This window comes from Columba livia, chromosome 3 (genome assembly GCF_036013475.1).
Source record: "Columba livia isolate bColLiv1 breed racing homer chromosome 3, bColLiv1.pat.W.v2, whole genome shotgun sequence".
In the NCBI taxonomy this organism is placed as follows: Eukaryota; Metazoa; Chordata; class Aves; order Columbiformes; family Columbidae; genus Columba; species Columba livia.
The window spans coordinates 60,937,384-60,958,074 of record NC_088604.1 but is presented as its reverse complement, the minus strand read 5'-3'; the positions used below and the strand labels follow the sequence as shown (position 1 = coordinate 60,958,074).

The 20,691-nt window shown below is 42.2% G+C and overlaps 1 protein-coding gene across 1 annotated transcript; it reads left to right on the top strand.

Moving 5' to 3' along the window:
* Positions 1-1,538: 1,538 nt before the first annotated feature.
* Positions 1,539-18,391, top strand: IL22RA2 (interleukin 22 receptor subunit alpha 2). Its single transcript, XM_005509414.3, is given in 7 exon segments — positions 1,539-1,946; positions 1,948-2,023; positions 2,954-3,104; positions 3,920-4,098; positions 5,368-5,537; positions 5,961-6,139; positions 7,229-18,391. Coding segments are annotated over 6 exon segments (771 nt in total). The 5' UTR covers positions 1,539-1,907; the 3' UTR covers positions 6,117-6,139; positions 7,229-18,391.
* Positions 18,392-20,691: the final 2,300 nt, after the last annotated feature.

Here is a 20,691-nt window from a genome sequence, read left to right as displayed (position 1 = left end):
GAAATTGCCATCAAAAGCAATTTTGGCAAAGCTCCATGCTTCAGCTCCTGACAATGAGCTGTTACACGGGGTACGGGAAGGTGTGTTGGTACAATTCAAGTCAGCAAATACGCAACCTGTGACAAGCGTGACTAAACTTTGATGACATTTCAGTCTGATGTTTGGTTTATAGAAGTTCCCTATTCCCGCACTTGAGCTCATATAACATGATGAAATACTAATTGCATTTGGTGTGGGGAACTACCTAAAGGTCATTGGATTTTGAGAATGCGTTTGGGAAATGGATAGATTAAAAATTCCAAGATAGTAGTGGCAGAATGGCCTTTCTGCGTTCTACCTCCTTTTGTTGTTGTTGTTTTTGTTGGTAGTTGTTGTTTCTTTTCTGCATTCCTTTTCAGTTCTTTAATTCCCTTAATTGGGTGAACTAGTTAATTATTTAAAGCTATACATCTAGAGTTTTAATACAGCTGTTGCAGATTCAGTTCTTGGACAATGAGGTAGAGGTGACTGGCTGAACTGAGAGTCTGTGCCCATGAATCCAACTGAGGCTAGCTTCTTGACTGGAAGTTGTCCAGTTTGCTAACAAAATGCCTTTAAATAAAACAATACTTTAATTTGAGCCATAACTTGCATTTTTTTGACCTGGTATGTGTTTTTTTCCCAACTTTTCCCAAAATAAAGATGATTATTGGGCAAAATCTTGTTTTTCCAGAGAGGTAGTCTTCACACAAATTATTTCTTTGGTGGATGACGTGACACAGGGCTGTGCTAGGGCATACCAAATTGGGGTTGTCTGTTCTTGCTTGTCAAGGAGAGCTGGTGAAAGGAGTAGGCATCCAGGCTTTTGCTCAGGTACTCTGGTATGCGAGCGGTAAAGCACGTGTGGACATCAGTGCTGGGGATCTTTTGGGAAGGGAAGAGTGAGGGGCAAGGCTGGAAAAGAGGGTGAGCAAGCACCACATTTGCTGCCAGAAGCTGACTTGACTGAGCTTTCCACGCACCCCAAGAGCACAAAACCCGACTCCCACTGGGCAGGTGCACATGTGGCATTGAAGTGTTTACAAACAGTTTCACCAGGGAGCCCCCGGCATCCCCAGCCCTGAGGTCAGTCTCTCAGGGATGCCCATACAGGAAAGGCAGATTTGGAGGACAGCTGCAACAAATGCCAATATTTGTGCAGGCAGCGTCACGACACACCCGCACCAGCTGGGACATATGACTCCTGGCAGTCTGAAAGTCCAACATAGAGCGGCACTTTGGTCCCATAGGCTGGGCTGTCCTCCCCGTTCCCTGCCCAGGGTTTGGCAGCACTGTGGCTGCCCCAGCATCTCTCCAGCAGCCGGCGTGATGTGGAAACGGTGCCCCACAGTGGGACTGGCAGTGATCCCACAGCCCCTCGTTCCTCCCATGGTAAATGCCCAGGTGACGTTCTGCCACAAATAGGCCTGCAAACTCCATCCGCTTGCGTTCAACAGGAAGAAAGGCGACCAAATCAGATGACATCCCATCGGTAGGTTTCTTACTTGTTTACTGCAAAATTTATGCTCTTCAGTGCTGAGTGACTAGCAAGTTGGGAAAACAAATAAACAAACAAACAAAAAATAGCATGGCAAGCAAGCAAGCTTCTGTGACAAATTCATGGTATTAAAGCAAAATTGCCAGACATCATGTGGGAATTAGTGCCAAAAAAAAAAAAAAAGGACTGTTTTCATGCTGGTTTGCTTCATAATTAGTTCCAAACTCCAGAGTGACCACCAGCTGCCAAGTAAGAATATTTGCTTATGTTTAATTTGGAGCAACTCATATGTTTTCCAGCTAAAGTAAACCAAAGCCAAATCGGGGGATTTTGGAAACCACGGGAAATAAGGGGAACTCTAGAGTGTTTAATAATTACTTCCTCATAAGACATGCCCAAGAGGAAGAGAGATGCTCTTCAGTCATGGAGCTGCTCTCCTAAGCATGAAGGGGATCAGGCTTTCTTCCCTCTGCTTACTGATGCACCTGCTTCAGGATGAGATAACTAGTAAGTAAAGGCTTTCTGCTCTTTTCTTATGTGACAAGGGGGGTGCTGGGTCTGTTATTGAATCTCTGAATGAGTCAAATCTCTGAATCTTTTGGTGGGTTTCAAAAGTCCTGTCATTTCCAAATTAGTCTGTTATTTTGCCTTTCAAGTATGTGGCTCATTTAATTTATTCATAGCTGCATCACCATTTTCAGTTCAATTAGAACAAGTCTTAACTGATTCTGTGGTATGCCAGGGATAAATCTGCAGTAATAGACAGTCATCTGGGTCACAAAACCCAGAAAAAATGCTAGGATTCGGATGCTTCAGAGAGGCTGTTCACTGATTCTGTGCTCCTGTAACCATCACACTTTGAAAACAGACTGTCTTGAAAATTGTCAGGCAGCTTTTCCAGAAGTTCAGATTGGAAAAGCAGTGAATCTCAGGTTATTTTTTATTAGGCAAGAGCTGATAAACGTGACTGTGGCAATTATTAAAATAGCTATGATCCCTGCAGGTTAAAGTTGAGATGTGGAGGAAAGAGCACTCAGCTTTGATTATTGATGTGTCTGCTTTCTGCAGACTCTGTGAACAGATCCAAAGAGTTTGTTTCCTGGGATGTTCATCAGGAACTTTTCAGAGCAGTAAACTCACTAAGGAAAAATTAAAAACAAAACAACCACCAAATCAACCAAACAACCAAACAAAAACAAAACCAAAACAACCTACACATAAAAATGTTCCTTTCATATTATTAAGTGTGTCTGTTCTGTAACTGCTGGATCTCATCACCCTGACTTGGAAAGTTTTGAACATGAGGTACAGGAGATTCAATTCCCTGAAGTCTTCTGGTCATGAAGCCTAATGAGATGTAGCAATAACCCCATGTTTAAATGTGAAGGAGCGTGTCTGTGACAAACTCATTAAGTTATTGGTCCTTATTACTTGCAGTGATTTTAGTTTTGGAAAATCAAGACCTGCAAGATTCGATTAAGCCGCAGAAGGTAGAGTTTCATTCATTAAACTTCAACAGCACTCTGCATTGGCAGCCTGGGAGAGCCAGAGTGGCAGGAGACACAGTCTACTTTGTGCAGTATAAAGTGTAAGTACTGGGGGAACCCCAGCCTCCCATGGGGCTGGCGCCTGGCTCTGCTTGGAATATCAAAGGAATTTCTCAGGTGACAAGAGATGTATCTCCCCACATGTGGGGAACAGCCACGCCCTGCTCAGCTGCCACGTCTCAGTTGTTGCTGCAGTTATCAACAGCCCAAAAGGGGCAGCTGAACAGCCCAAGACTGGAGGGGAACAACCACCTCCAGCAGCACGCTCTGCACCCTCATTGCACCATAGAGTTGCAGAAAAATGTTGTTTGCAAGGGACTTGTGGAGGTCACCAGGTCCAACCCTCTGCCTGAAGCAGGTCTAACTAGGCCAGGTGTCTCTGCAATAGTGCATTTAGGGTATTTTGGTGGCCCACCTTGCCCACAGCAGTGCTTGCACAGCAAACTTGAGGCAGCACTAGGGGCTGGTCCTCAGAGGAGTTATGCTCCCATTCCTGGCATGCCTGTTGAGCACCTGAAATCACCTTTGAGTCAGTGCAAAACAGCATTCTGTTCATCATTGAACACACCAGCTACGCCAAAGCTCACCCGCCTCTCCTGAGAGGCAAGTGTGCAGCAGTTTCCTACAGGGCTGGTGACCTGCATCTCCACTTTAGGTTTCTTTCAGAAAAGACACAAACCTGTAGTTCCTAAACAGCCATGCAATCAGTCTTCCCTGCCATTAGATTGAAGAAGAGAGTTCATTTCCATGGCAGAATGCTTGCCAGTACCACCAAGTTAAAACAGATAATTAAAGATCAGTATGAACCCAGTTGGCGACATCTGAAGCTTACATCCGTCCTTCTCTTTCTCCATAGGTATGGGCAGAGCACATGGCAAAACAAAGATGACTGCTGGGGGATTCAAAACCATGTCTGTGACCTGACAAATGAGACCTCTGATATCCAAGAGCCTTATTACGGCAGAGTGAAAGCCGCATCAGCTGGCGTCTATTCTGACTGGAGCCTCAGCTGCAGATTCACTCCCTGGCGAGAAAGTAAGTGCAAACATATGGGTCCCTCTGAGAAAGGAACTGGAATTTCTGTGGCATGGAATGTATCATTTCTGCTTACAGTTTGCAAATATGAGTAATCCTTTTCCAGCTACAAAGCTGCAGAAGAAATTGCGAGTCAATAGCTCTCAGGTGAAGGGTTGAAATAAAATCATGTTCCTCACACTTGGAAGCCAACCTATTGTGGATAAGTAGCCACTTATCCATACTTAGGGGATTAGAAATGTGTGTCTCCCTCTAATGCAACTCCTTCCTAGAGGCATGGAACTATAGAAATTATTTTCAGTTGGTTTTGGAGCTGCTGGAAGGGCACAAGATGGAAAAGAAGGAGAAGTTCTTTGCTTGAGGAGAAAAGGGAGACAAGAACTGAGAGCTGTGTGGCCGCCATTCTTCTCACATTTATGTGTTTTCCTGACTGCAGTGTATTTAGAAAGGACATGAGCCAAGCTGTTAGCTAGTACACTCATTATGGTGCCATAGTATGTTAGAAATCAGAAGACTGTCAAAACACCAACATAAGTTCTGAACAGTGTACCTACCAGTAAGTTCCCCATGAATTAACCAGTTTTCCCTCACTAGCCAATGCAAAGTTGAATTGTGAACGTGAATGAAGGTCACTTCACAGTCTTGCAGTGCAAACTACATTGAGCCTCCTGAATAAATGAAACCACAAGCTTTGACATAAAGCAGCACCTTGCAGCAGCAGCAGCCCATCTCACCCTGTGCCACCTCCTCTTCCTGGAGAGACACACAGGGCAGCTGCTGTCCTGGCTCCCCATGTCTTGGAGACCGCACACACAAGTATCTAGGCACTAGCTTGAACCCTTAGGTGTGTTTAACCAAGCAGATTGCAAAAAATTTGAAAGTAATTATTGAAGTTGCATCTTTGGCATAAGCAAAATGGTTCAGATAGCTGTTTTGTGCAATCCAGGCATGCGAATATGGAAAAAAAAAAGTCAGGGAAAAAATCCAAGGCATTTGTTTGACCTGGCTGCAGTCAGCAACATGCAACTCAGAGAGATTTCACAAAGTTAGGCTCAAAGATAGATTTACAAACACAGGAAACATCACCCCCAAAATGTCCCAAGAAATAAGTACTAAGAAGTAAGGATTTACAAAGTGGCACTTTAATAGTAAATACAGCATAATATATTGTGGGAAGAAGAACATTAAATTGTTTAATGGATTGTAATTGTATTCTGTGAAACATTAACAAACTACAATTGTGTTCATAGCTTTGTTTTTTTTCCTTAGCTATGATAGGACCTCCGACAGTAACTGTGATTCATAGCAACAAGTCCATAACCCTAAAACTCCAGGCTCCACGGTCTCCTTACAAAAGGAAGAGAGGCAGCAAGATACCAATGACAAATTATTACGATCTGCTATATCAAGTCTTCATAATAAACAACTTGCTAGACGAGGTAAATGCATATTCAAATATAATACCCTTTACCATTGAAAAGCCAGGAAAGTATGGGCACACCATTCTTCTTTTACAGTTGAAATTGTCTTCTGGGATTGTGGGAATACAAAAGACTGCATACGCATTTGAAAACAAGGTAGACTTGTTTTTCAGGAATTGAATTTGAATTGAGTTGTAATTCCTCCCTTTATTCTTTCCCATCAACTTAGTATTTCATACTCTAAGCCATGAATAAAAGAAAAAAGGGGACAAAAGGGGAATTTTGAAGGGAATTTTTTAAAAGTATTAACTATTGATGTTGTTGACTTTGTGCAAGTCCACATGCTGCTCTGCAGCCTCTGTTCTTACCAAACTTCAGTCACAGACATGCTTGCTAGGGCAATGTGCCTGACTGGCTGTTTTCACTCTGCTCCACCAAAAGCAACACAGAGTCCTGGTGTATGAAGGAAAAAACAAGATTATTAAAATAGAAGACTTGAGGCCTGGAGTCAGCTACTGCATCGTGGCTAAAACATACGTGCCGATGCTGGACCGCAGCAGTGCCTACAGCAGCAGGCAATGCACCGTGCTGCACTGACAGTGATGGCACCTCTGCAACAGGTAAGTTACCAGCTGAAACTGGAGATGACTCTGGAAGTCAAGAGCTATCACTTCACCAAAGGCAGATACTCTCCAAAAGGAGAAAAAACAGGTGTAGGCGTGAAAACTGCCATCCCATATGACAACATCACCTAGAGTTCTTACACCCATCTCAGCTAACTTCACACCAGGTAAGAATGGTAGGGCTAAGGAGATTATAGGAATGGCATGCGTAATTATTTTCATGCTGCCGCTGTGCTCAGAGATGCCTCCCTCTTCCTTTTCTTTAAGCGGTAATACCTAGTATTGCTTTCATTGTTTTTTATTGCTATCAAGTAATAATTATCTAGGAAAATGAATGACCTCCAACTTTATTAATATGCAAATATGCTGCAAGCTCTGCAATTCTGTTTCAGGGATTTATCTGATGTATTTAATTCAAATGAGCCTGTCCTCTTTTCATGGCCATTCTTCAGGTGTAATGTGTTTAAAAATAAATCAGTTATCAAATTTCATGAGTTTCCATGAGCCAAAATGCAAGAGTTAGCTCAATTAGCCGGTCTGAAAAATCTGTTTACTTACATCAATTACTAGACTATCTTCACATATCATATGCCCAGCAGAGAGAATTATTATCAATCTTGCCTTGCAGGTGCCAAGGCACAGAGTGTATTAAGACCTAAGCCAAAGTTGAATTCAGTGTCATTTGCTTTAGCAAGCTCAGATTTGTGTCCTTTCTAGGGATAAGAGGGAAAAACTGGAAAAGCATAAAAGTTTGAACCTGTGCTTCTGTTCTCAATTTGGTCCATTTACTAGAAAAGATTTTATTTCTTCTACTCCATAATATGATGTATAACATTGGTCTCTCTTGAGACGTGATCAGTGGCTTTAGGCTAAAGAGGGAGTTGGTTTCTAGGTGATTTTCCTGCAGTTTTGCTTACTTTCCCAGTACTGTGAAAGGCTGGAAGTTCTGGTTAGAGCTGGACTGCTGAACAACCTGCAGAGGTACAGGACAGATGCGTGCAAATCGCATGTGTTGCATTTGCAATTAAATTGAATACCATCCAGCTTAAATGCACACTCCAGTGGCCATTCTCTTTCTCTTCCCAGTTATAGGAATAATGGCAGAAGGTGCCTCCCATCAGAGATCCAGCTGTAAATCATCATCTGTGGTCTATGTCTGGAATACATACTTGGATACTTTCTAAATTAACCTTTGCTGCATTCAATGATTTGATTCATCATAAACATTTTATGTCACACAAGGGCCAAGGAAACTTTGTATGACCTATATTACAATTTAAAATGGTATATATTTGCATTTAGAAAGGAAATAGTCATGTACTGTAATAAAAAGAAGGCAAAAAACACTTGTGAAAATATCCTTAAGATTGTTTCCAGGGCTTTTTTTATTTTAAGCCTTGAAATTAAATTTATAAAATAGAAGTTTTGGATTATTTATTTCTTCTACAACAAAAGTTGCAAGAGAAGACAAAAAAAGCATCCTTTCTTTAAAATAAGAATAGTCTATGATTAGGCAGAGCTCATTTAAACTAAAACAGAAAAGGTGCTCACTCTCAGTCAATAACAGATTTTTAAATGGAAAACACCTCTATTTCAACTCTTTCACAGTAAATGATGAATGGATGGTGACCATCACCTGTGATTTCTAATCACAGAATAGTTCAGGTTGGAAGTGACCTCTAGAGATCATCTAGTCCAACCCACCTGCTAAAGCAGGTTCACCAGAGCAGATCACACAGGAATGTGTCCAGGTGGGTTTTGAATGTCTCCAGAGAAGGAGACTCCACAGCCTCTCTGGGCAGCCTGTTCCAGTGCTCTGGCACCCTCAAAGTAAAGAAGTTTCTCCTCATGTTTAGATGAAACCTCCTTTACTTCCATCTGTGCCCATTGCCCCTGATCCTATCATTAGGCACCATTGAAAGGAGTCTGGTCCCATCCTCTTGACACCCACCCTTTAGATATTTATAAGCATTGATGAGATCCCCTCTCAGTCTTCTCCAGGCTGAACAGACCCAGCTGTCCCAGTCTCTCTTCATAAGAAAGATACTCCAGACCCCTAATCATCTTTGTAGCCCTAAATGATTTTATTCCTACAAGTCTTCATCTCATAAATGAGAAGATTTCCTGGGCAAGGTCTGGGTAATTATCCACTAAGTTACCCCAGAATGGAGAGATGAAGTGGCTTTTTCACATTTGCAAGGTCTGTAGCTAATGAGAATCTTAATACTTAACTACATTCTACTATTGCAAATTAAATGAGAGGAGGTAAGAGTGGGACAGACACAAGATGGCAAAGCAAGGCTGGGGAAAAAGGAGCTTCCCTAGTACATAATCACTATCACTTTTCCCTTAATTCACATACACAAGGGTGGATCAGTTCACTTTAAGTAACAGACCTTGAGTTCACTTAAGCTACACTGAAACCATCAAGACCATGAATTTTCATGGTCTGTTGCTAACACCTTATGTGGAGGTAGCTCTCCTGAGAGCTGCACCAGGACATTTGGGAGAAGATTGTGCTTAAGTAAGTGAATGCTGGTCACTTTCATGTTCACCAAAATGAAAAAAAGCATTACATATTAAATATTTCCACTATCTGATTCTAATGTGATATATTTGAATGACTAGATTTGCCGGCATATAACTGCATCCATGTATCTAGCCCACAAAGCCAGGTTCCTTTCACCATGCTTCCCTTTTTGCTCTTACATTTTTTCCAATTATTTTACCCTGCCCACATAACTCAGTTTCTTAATTTAGGTAAGTTTCTTTGGGAAATGGGACTTATTAAATCTCTGTATAGTACCCAGCACCATGACAAGTCTCAGGTCCAGAATTGTCCTGGCACCACTCTTGCACTGGGCAGAGCCACATTAAAACCATCCAGGCAAACTATTACAAAATAGCCTGTCTTATATTTCAACATTGGTGACTTCATCCACTTATGGGCTGTCACAGCCTGAAAACAGTATCTGCAGTAATTCAAGTTCTTTCTCAAATTCACTTCTTTCCTTAGGATGACTCATATTGCCATTGTTACACAAAGATAAAGTTTTATTAACGTAACATCTACTAACCCTAGTCTGGGAAGAGACTCTGGCAATGCTGGATACTGCACCTATGTTAGACGCAGAGGCTGAAACTATTTAGGGCTCTAAATCTTAAAGAAGAAATTTAAAAAAATAAAAAAATAACAGTGGTAGATCTATAGGTGTGCTGGAAGCATTCAGGCCTGGCTGGAAATATAGTAGCTGCCATGCTATGAATCTATGGAAACATCAGAAACCTGAAAGTTTTTCTATTTGATGAAACTATACAAAATGTGCAGCACTTATACTGGGAAAACCAATAAAAGGTCTGGAGAAATCTTGCGCTGTTATGCTTGCTAGCCAGATTTCACCTCCTTAGCAATAATGCAGGTTTACAGAAAGTCATGCAAGTGTTGCAGGAACAATCCACTTCTATTCTGATGGTACCAGGATTTATTATTGCCAACCCCGTGATGTTCTGCAGAAACCAATTTTCTCTTTCAGTTTGAAATACAAACTTCCTTTCAGCTCTGCTCTGACATGTAATTTTACTTGGAAAGGGTTTGGTAAAATGACTGTTGCTGTATTTTTTCCCTGCAATTAGCTGTAGTGGCATGTTCCCAAAACATGCTTCACTGGGCTTGCAGGATGGGGCTCCTGCAGGGAGAAGTACTTTGCAGGAGCACATACCAGTTGGGTGATCTGCACCCACAGCTTCTAGACAGTGTTGATAACGTAGTTTTTAAATACAACTTCGTTGGTGCCTTAGCTTGCATGCTGCATTGCTGTTTATATCTCCATGAGGGGGTAACAAAAGAAGAGCTCTCCCAGGCTCTAAACTACAGCTGGGGCTTTCTTACAGTTTGGAAATACCTGGAAAAGTGAGCTGTGGCTCACTTTCCTTCTGGCTTCACCTGAGGACACCAAGAGGCAATCTGCTGTGGGTCCACCTCTCCAGAGCTACCTGGGGTGACACATGGCTCCATGGTGGTCAGCGCACAGGCACACCACTCAGTGCAGGACACCTTTACATTGTCAGCTTGACTTCTGACCATAGGTTTGCAAGGCCCAGCTGAAAACACCCTTCTCTTGGTGTTTTAGCTACAGAGCACTTTCTAACCATGTGTCAAATGCCAGCTTCTCTTTCAGGAAAGAGAGAAATAAATTATGGCTTCTAGGACTATGGCATAGGGTGGGGACGATTAAGCAGTGTGGCAAAAGCAGGACTTGTGCAACTAACTCTGTGAGGCCTTGCATGTGGTGTTACCAGGGGATGTCTGCAGTCATGGGCACAGCCTGTCGCAATGGCCTCATCTGGCCAAGTCCCTTTGTTGAAGCTGAGTGTCCTGCCAATGAGGAATAAACATCATATCTTTAGAAGTCTGCAGCTATTGATCTTCGTGTGAAGTAGAGCCCATCCCACAAGGGTCTACCCTTCTTTCTTTCATGATCATGGCTGAATATTATGTTGTCTGTTGGATGGAGTAAGATCTTGTCTCCCACTATAAATGGCTTACACTTCCCATTCCACCAGCACTCACAAGAGCAGTAGCCAGCTACGAGAAATTCAAGAATGGGACTCCGGAAAAGCTGATAGAACAACAGCAATGAACCAGATGCTCCAGCCTTATAAATTAGGAGAAGATTATGCATAACCAGCTGTACCATATAAATGCCCAGTTTTATATGATGCCATGATCCTCAGTGTTTATCATATGGTCTAGCATCTGGCCAGTCCTGTTCATACCTCCCATATATCTGCTCTAATCAGAGATGGACTTGAGGTTTATTTATTTGTATGACTTGATCTCAGCTAAGAACTGCTCTCGTGGCCCAGGGGTGGGGTCCTGTTGTGAAATGGCATAGGTTTTTGCCACAGATCTACTAGACATTATCAAGTATTCCAAGTTACAGGTGAGTGTTTCTGTGAATTTTCTATATTTTCAACATTTGCTACGATGAACAAAGATACTAATCTGTAAAATCTGTCTGATAATAAAAAAAGAAGAAAGGAGAAAATAAACCCCCAGATTCCTGAGGTCTAGTTTGCCACGAAGGATACAAGACATAGAGCAAGAGTACTTCTGCAGAAAAGCAGAGGGAAAGAAGTTGCACTGGTGTTCATCATAGGGAAAGTTACAGTCTCCTTCATAACTTGTTTTCAGAATCTTTTACAAAGTGCTTCAAAGGAAAAAAAGAAAACAACACCTTGAAAATTTAATTCCATGACTGATGAAATCATTGGCTGTTTTATTGCAACTCCTGTGTTTTGAGTCCACTGTAGGCCAAGCTCAACCAGTCATTGCTGCCAGAATTTTGGCTTTGGATGGGGAAAAATGGAAAGCTTGATCCCTGATGCTTACAAGGAAAGTTCAAAAAGGGAATTCCTGAGACAATTGGGGTTTTTCAGCCCAGAGAAGAGAAAGCTCCAGGGAGACCTTATTGCAGCCTATCAGTACTTTAAAGAGACCTATAAGAAAGACAGACTTTTTAGCAGGGTGTGTTATAACAGAACAAGGGGTAATGGTTTTAAACTAGAAGATGAGGGATTCAGGCTAGACATAAAGCAGAATTTTTTTACAGGTGTGGTAAAGTACCGGAACAGGTTGCCTAGAGAATTGGTAGATGCCCCATCCCTGAAAACATTCCAGGCCGGGCTGGACGGGGCTCTGAGCAACCTGATCTAGTTGAAGATGTCCCTGATCATTGCAGGGCTTGGGCTAGATGACCTTTGAAGGTCCCTTCCAACCCAAACTATTCTATGATTCTATGATGACCAGACTCTTCAGAATTGTCCTTACTTTTAAACACAGGAAGAGGATGAAAATGAAGAGCCATTGTGATAATTGCTATACCTACAAAGGGGTAATGGGAAAACTGTCATTAATTTGTGTCAAACAACGTCATTCTGACACAGCGCCTTATTTTTTTGGGTTTTTTTGGGCGGGGGGTGGGTTAAGAAATCATATAAATCATGCCAATTTCCAAAAAACAGTCATAAGCTCTTCTTTTTTCATTTTGTAACAACAGAAGAATATTTTTAAGCATTGTTTGTTATGGGACACTGGGTTGGTTTAATAGCTGACAAGTACATTATTGTTATAGAACTGGGCTAAGCTCTTATTTCTGGGCCAAATTCTCACTATAAATTCTTACATTGGGAAGAATAAAGCTCCTAAAAGATATCAGTAAAAAGAAAAACAATAAGGTTGTCTCTGTTGAATCACTCTTAAACCTTTTCAGAGGGTCTGTGAGTCAGTAATCATGCCCTGAGTAGAATGAGAATCAGAGAGACAAACCTGGGTAAGAAACAGCTGGAAAAAGCTGATTTAAGCTCTGAAGCATCAGAAAGAGGCTGCAGAGCAGCAGGGCGACTAATACACGGAGACAAAACGAAGTGTGCACAGAGAGGGGCTGGGAAGCAAAGTGCCTTTCAGCACCAGAGCAGAAATGTGTATTTCAACAAGCTTATAAAATAGGAGAAAAGTGATTTGGCCAGCAATACAGTATAACTGCTGGCACAGGCGCTAAACAGGTTCTGCCTTGGAAAAGGACTGCTGTATTTTACAAAGCAAAACTATTTTATACGTACCCATAGCCAAGGAAAAGATACGCCTGTAAGGACTCAACATTTATGTGTTCTGCTCAGAGAGACAATTTCGGCTATTTCACTAGAGATTTTAGAGGGCAAACAGCAATTACCAAGAGGATTTCAAAAGCTGGAGAGAGAAATTTGTCACTGGAAGAAGCAGCACCAGTTACTGGAAAGGCTTACTCATTGCAGCTGTTCAAGAAACAGGCATAGACATGCAGTGGGACTCAGTCACCTCAACATAAGTGCCCAGTGCTATTTAATATACCTCTGAGTTTCCAGAACATTTGCACATGGTTGGCAGATACAGCAAAGGTTCTTCAGGAGACCTACATCTCCACAGTTGGCAGCTGAAGTCATGAGGAGATGTCCCATAGGCGTGCACTAAACGTCTGTGTTTGGGTGACTGAAGCTCTACCCCAGTTAGTGAAATGCTACTGTAATGTACTAGTGGGATAGTTACAAAGTACAAACTGGACCCTGAAGTCATGTGTATATGATTTATATGGTTACATTAATAAATTTGAAGATAAAATCTTTTTATGGGGATGGAACACAGATGAGAAAATCTTGGTGGGTACACTGGAGTTAGAGAGAGCCTTGGGTGCCTTAGTCTTTCTAATGAGGAGGGCCTTCCCTTTGCATTTGAATTATGACTTATACATTTGAATGATCTCGTGGCAAATGGAGTATGAAGAATGGAACTCTGAAGAGTGCATGTGAAGAGACTGCAGAAATAGAATTAGATGCTAGTTTGGTACTGCTTTATGGCATGTTCCTTCTGAATACCTTCTTGAAGCTGATTCTCTCACCTGCTAAAGTATTGCTCCACTTTGATAAATACCATTAAAAATAATGTCAAAAGCACAGAAAATGATTAAATAAGTTAAAATCTTTCAGCCACACAATGACATGTATCATAATGTCATCCCTGAGAGCACAAGGCCACCATCTCTTGCCAAGTTGCCCCTTAATGGTGTTTGCCCCCAAAAGACAGATTTCTAGAAATAACAGGAGATACAATGCCATAAAGTGTAATGTACTTTGAGTCCTCAAGTTTTGACACAGAAGAGGCTGGGATCAAGCAGAAGCAATATGGGAAATGCTGAGCAGGACATCCCCAAGGCTAGGAAGTCCACCTGGGAGAAACAGGGAGAGCTGTTATTGCACGTTCCATGCATGCACCTCCTTGCTCTGCAAGCCATGCTACCACCCCCCAAAGAAAAGAAGGAAAGAGCCACAAGCAAGCAAGAGCTGCTGCAGCAGTGCACTCCTTTAGTGTGTGCAAACAGTACCTGTGATGCACTGGAGTAAAGCTGACCAAAATGGCTTAGGTTGGGAAAGTTTTTTTCCCTAATTTTTATATCTGTTGTGTATTAAAGACAGCTGAAAGCACTAACTCATATTACCAGCAGCTATCTAAAGGAACATTTTGTAGTTTATTTTACCACAACTGACCATTAGAGCAGAAACCATGCTGCTACTTCCCGATAAAGTAGGAAAAGTAGAATTTTAGAGCCAGGCCATCAACATGAGGCCCTGTCTTAGTGAAACCATGACCTGGCAAGCTGTGGCCAGAAACATGACCTCTCAAGGTCCAATGATAGCTAGTCATGTTACAAGTTAAAGTGGGGAAATAAGCCAAACAGGGAAGGGCAAATTGAATAGCAGAGAAGCTTCAGTTCATTTTCCCTATGCCCCCACATTGTATGTGAATAGGATCGATTGAAACACTTCCTGACAAGTATTTCTAATGAAAACTTGGAATTTTACTGAAAGAAAAATATATTTGTTAAAGTATCTTCCATAACATCATGTTTTTCAAGTGAGAAAACAAAACAAGTTTCTTTTCTCTGTGGCCAAAAACCCACGTCCTTAATTTTCCAGTCTGTAAGATTTCCAATGCCATGTCTAAATTTCCTGGAGTAGGACAGGAGTGGAAATTTTCCTTGACAGCTCTGGGCAGTCTTTATATAACACATCCAGCCAGAGTTCATACTCCAAACAGTAAGCTTTGGGAATGTTTTCAGGAAGTTGTTATTTCTCTGAAAGTAGAATAGTTCAGTAACCCTTCCTGGAAAACAGTGTACATCCATGACCCGAGGCAGGAGGTAAGAAAGAGGACATTGTCCTGCATGGCCTTCAGTCCTAAGAGGGACACTCATGTCAGAAGTTGAGGTTACTCCGATCATCCTCTGCTTCTTATTAATGACACCCAGTGACTTCACTAACAGAGACTGACCTATCAGCATTATGTTGACATGAAAACAAAGAATCTCCCACACCTTGGGTCAGGCTTCTTCCCTGCTGTAAGGTCTTTGCTCCTGCTCACTCCATGCAAGTTTCACAGATTACACCTTGCAACACCTGATTTCCTGGCTAGAAAAGAAAAACAAAAACAACAATGCGCCCCTCCCACCCCCCCCAACCACCACCACCACCAAAACCAAACCAAACCAAAAGCAAAACAAAACAAACCAAACAAACAAACAAAAACCCCACAAAACAAAACAAAAAGAAACTTCTGCTATGTATGTAATCACGAGGGTCCGGGCAGCTTGCTGAGGCTTGCACCTAACCAACAGTATTAACTTCCCACTCTACATTTCATTTCAAAATAGTGCAGAATAGGGTGTACCTTCATAAATAACCACTATTAAAATAATCTGTTTAATGTTCAAATGGCACTGCCAGTATTTCTAATGAATTTCAAGGCTTGAGCAAGCTGAAGTGTGACCACAAGTATGACCAACCAGTGGGAAAAAGAAGGGACTGGAAGTCATTAAATCCATATCCCCAGGGCAATCTGCAAGCAGGCACAACAGAATACAGAAACTAACTGCTTGTATTATACTATATAAATAGTAACATTTCTTAAGTAGAAGTGTTTTAAGAGGCTCTTATCAAGGCCATCTACGGATTATGTCACTACCTGCCTTAAAGCATTTCAGTTAGCTGGAGAGTAGAACGGGCAGGCTCGCTGAGAGAAGGTCAGCCACTCCTGTGAGTGTAAGTCCTAAGGTACCCTTGGGATATGGAGAATACAGAATGTCCTAGCATTGTTTACAGTTTCTTAATGGCCAAGTAAGAGAAAAGAGTGAGAGGCTCACTCTTCTTTCTGGTCCATCTTGCATTGGCTGCCATTACTCAGGGGGGCTGCATAAGTAACCCCACAAGTGGCACCAGACATAATGGGTGTGGATGACCGTAAATCTGGGATGCTATTGCAGCTATTGCAGAGAGGCTGTGGAGCACAAGTAGAGTCAGACTCTTCACTTGCTATAGGCTCTGCCAAAATTTGAACTGGCTTTCACAATCCCATGGCTAACTTCACGCCATGACACAGGCCATCTGCGTTCTTAGTCATGGTGTGTGTAAAAACATCTGATGTGAGTGTTTCACTGCCATAGAAAAATCAGAATTGCTTGGTAAACACAATCCCATTTTCAAAACAACAAGGAAAAAAAAAATCAAACCACAGTCATAGGCGTAATTTCTTTTATTTGCTAAACTTACATAGCTTGGCATGAGCTGTACCTGGAAAAGTGTGTTTCAGAACTGAAGCTTAAATGAATGTTTGCAGTCCCCTCATTTGTTCAAATAAAAGCATAAATAAACCTGAGAACCAAATGAGCTTGAGTAGATTTTTTTGTTCCTGAAACAGGTTTGGTTTTATTTTCTGGGAAGATGTATATTTCTATTCAGTGAACACAGCTATATCTCCACAGACTGGGGGGAGGAGATGAAAAGAACAACAGCAAAATCCAAAATCCCAAGGCAACGTTTTCTAAGGAAATCAGAGTACTCTAAAGATAACAGTATGGCTGAACCATACATGAGATTATACTGACATGTTGTGGCAAGACAGTAGTAATGCAATGCCTTAATCACTTCTGTGTCCTTAAACTCCTCTGCTACTCCCCTCCCTCTGGTTGAAGAAGTATGGAGTCCTTAGTCCCAAACTAAAGACAGGGACAAGAAACCTGAGAAAATATATAAGCAAGACCTCATGACTGGATCCTTCCAGTGCTTCCAGCCATAGTATCTGAGACAACTGAATCATTTCCACATCTTACCATACTGAAAATCCTTGTCCAGTTATGGAGAGGTAGAGCAGATTGTGTCTCTGTCTTTGAATCCAGAGCTGAAATCCCTACACCCCACACAGCTGCAGCTGTGGCTTTGGAGGCCTCCAACCTCTGAGCTTTCAGCCAGCCAGAAATCTCTTTGTTTTCCAAGAAATTATCCATGAGTAACTCAGTTGAATAATCTTTCCCACATCATTGATGTTTTGGAAAAATGTTCAGACATGATGAAAAAAGTTGAGACACCACATTTTCAGAGGAAAAAAGAGCATGATGACAAAATAATTCCCAGAACTGGGAATAATCCATCTGGACTGAAAGTCCCGTTGGCCACAGTAAGAAGTAGTCAGGCAGGACCCCCCCAGCCTGCAGAGCTCAGAACTGCAGTTTTAACAATTTTAGCCTTTTCAAATAAGAACACATATTGTGAGCATGATCACTATATATCTCTCCCAGTGCAGTTTCATCACTAGTTGGAACTCCTCCTTTGTCTTCCCAGCAAATGCCCTAGACTATTAATAATAAAATATTGTCAGCTCCTTCTAATGACTTCTGGCACTATTTTTGTCATCTAGCATGGACTTTGAAGCCTTTCAATCCATGGACTCAGAAGAATCAGACTTAGTGACAGAGAGCTGCAACTCGTCCTAACCAGAGAACAGTTGTAGTAGGAGGGTGAAGGGTGATGTGAACCAAGGTTAACCCATCATAGTTCCACCACAACATCAGTTGCACAAGCTGGGAGACTTCTGCAGCGTTACTTGGTGCACAGCCACAGCTGCAGCCTTCTTTCTGGGCTATGAGAAAAGTTTCAGACACTGAGCCTCTTTGTATGACCGCAGAGACCACAGTCATTTAAACAGAAAACCAGTCAGCAGAGCTCATGTATCCTAGGTAAGAGGAAAGATGTTTCCGTGAGGAACACTTTTCAGAGATCGTTTTCTTCAGTGGAAATTACTGATTTAAATACCTCTGTTTTCAGAGCGCTTTGAAACCTTTAATGTATTTATCTTTGCAGTATCCCTGTAAAACAGGGAAGGGCTCTAATCTCATCTATAAAGATATTCAGAGGTGTTTGTAAAGATATACAGGCACCAAAACACCTTTGAACTAAGGGATTTGCTAAGATTTCTGGGAAAGATTATGGGCAGTGCTGGGAACTGGACCTTTTTTTCTCTCTTCTGAGGATCTCAAATACTAGACTTCTGTGACACTGCCTATCACTCATAAATAATTATCAAAATATACATGAATGCCAAAGTTGAACGAAAGTCTCCTTTGCAACAAAGATAATTATGGAGTTCATAGCACAGTCAACAGACTCAGTGGTTAAAGTTCACCCTGAATCATAAGTGCCAAGTCATTTAAAGGGGAAATATCCATTCTGTCTTGCTGTGTTTCAAAGGCACAGAAAGCTACAGAACAGCTGCCTCAGCAGCAGAAATGACACTCCCTTATCTGAGACCACCCTGAATAACTAAAGACACATCCCTTTTTTTGGTTTTGGGTTTGGTTTTTTTTTTTTGATGCTTGGAAGAAAACACTAAACAAGCAGCAAAACATTTTCACTGAGCAAAAAAAGTGTGTTTTCTGCTTCAGCAGAAAATGCCCATTAATTTTTTTCTCAGATCAGCAAAAATAGGGAGTCTCAATCTACAGCTTGATAAGTTTTAACCACTGCTATGTCCTGATTTTTACCCTTTGTTGTAATTAAAACCAGATTCCTACAAATGGCACTACTATGTAGTAGTGAACTGCATGCAGCAGCAGTGGGTTTTACTCTGCTGAACTTTATGTTGAAGAGAATTTAGCTTGGTTATTCACCGTTACCTCACACAGTACTTGGGCTCCTCAGGCACAGAGGAGCATACGGCTACAGCAGAGCCAGGACTGTTTCTGTAAGAAACCTGCAGTCTACACAAATGAGTAGGCAATGCCTGTCCCACTTACTGAGGAAATGTTTTCTGGGAGTGAACCACATGTGGCATTATTACCTATAGTAAAAGAAAAATTTTTCTATGGCTGCTGGCACCTGACAAAGGTGCAGAATTCTTCTTTATGTCCTGACATAAATGTCAATTGTCAGAATAAATACAGGTACAAATACCAAATGGCTTGCAGATTCTTTGCAAGAAAAATAAAAAGCATTACCCTTAAAACAGTCAGAATACACTGGAGGTGAAGGGGCTTAAATCTGTATTCCTCTAATATAAAATAAAGTTACATACAGTTAAATATAGTTAAAATAACACAGTTAAAATCTGTATCACTTTAATATATTTCCTGGGCCAGAGACACAAAGGTTGAGAAAAGCTACTCCGCAGCCCCATGCTTCTGCTTCCCCAAGTAGCAAGTGATAAGATGAGAGGCAATGGCCTCAGGTTGCACCGGGGAAGGTTCAGATTGGATATTAGGAATAATTCCTTCACAGAAAGGGTTGTGAAGTGTTGGAACAGGCTGCCCAGGGAAGTGGTTGAGTCACCATCCCTAGAGGTGTTTAAAAGACATAAGGATGAGGTTCTTAGGGACATGGTTTGATGCTAGGGTGAGGTTATGGTTGGACCCAATGATCTTAAGTGTCTCTTCCAACCAAAATGATTCTATGATTCTGGTGCTCACGTAGTACTCTGCTCCCTTGCACTAGTAATTATTTAGTATTTTATGTTGCTGCAGAGACCAGAAAAAGCCACCCCAGGCAATATATGGCTCTCTGGTTAGCACAGCCGAATGTCACCCTCCTGCTCTGTACGAGACAGCGCCCAGATCCTGGAGGAGCACATGAAACTGCTGGGTGCATGGGCTGCCCCCAGCTGGGGGGAGCCCCACAGGCACTTGTGCAGCCCACCCACCACACACTGCGGGGCCAGCAGCCTGATTTTGGTAAACAACCATTTCTACCTCTCCAGTAGCCATGGGGCGTGAGCAGGCAGCAGCACAGCAGGTCCTCTCAAGCTGTGCCAGAGGCTGCACCCACAGGGGAGCAGCAGCATCCCTCCAACATCTGTGGGCTCCTGGTCCTGCAAACAGCAGCGGTGAGATGAAGGGCCTGCACTGCTGCATCCCCCCTTCAACAGCTTGCTGAAGGGACAGCTTCTGGCTCTGCCCAGTCACTCCAGAATGCTAGGAAGGCAAGGCCAGAGTGAGAAAGCAGCAGTCAAGTAGTACAAATAGAGCAGAATATAACAAGAGAGGCAAGGCACAGAAAAATTCCAGCATGGGAGTATGGCAATAAGAAAGAGACAGTAACAGCAATGAAATTTTTCGCTGGCAAGCTGGGCACTTCACCTGAGATGGTGCACTGCACTAGGCACGATGCCTAGAAATTAAGCGTTACAATGCTGGATGCTTCAATGCTGAATGCTGCAATGCATGAATCCTATTTGTCTCCCTATCCCCTGGAGTTCTGGCAAAAGCACAGAAGATGTTTTTAGATAAAGGCTTGCACAAGCCATGTGCTGACTAGCAAATCTGGCTGCTACACACAGTATCAACAATCTTTCAAAAGAAACGTGAGAAGGCAGAAAGCCTAACTTTCCTCTTGAACTTCTGCATCTCCTCGGAAGGGGGAGCGCAGAGGACATTCGCACTGCCTGGCCGACTGCAGACCTCGGGCAGTAACAGTGTGACAGTCCTCTGGTTTCTTGACACTCACCCCTTTCCCATGCAAGAAAGTTTCAGTGGTTGACATGTGAATTTTAAGCTTCTGCACATAGGCAGGTCTACACTCTGACTTTTTTCAGTTTTATTTATGGGACAAGCTTAAGTCCTTGACTCCTACCCTGATATGCTGAAATTAACAGTCCACAAAACAGATGTAGAAGCTGAAAATCAGATTTCCCAAGG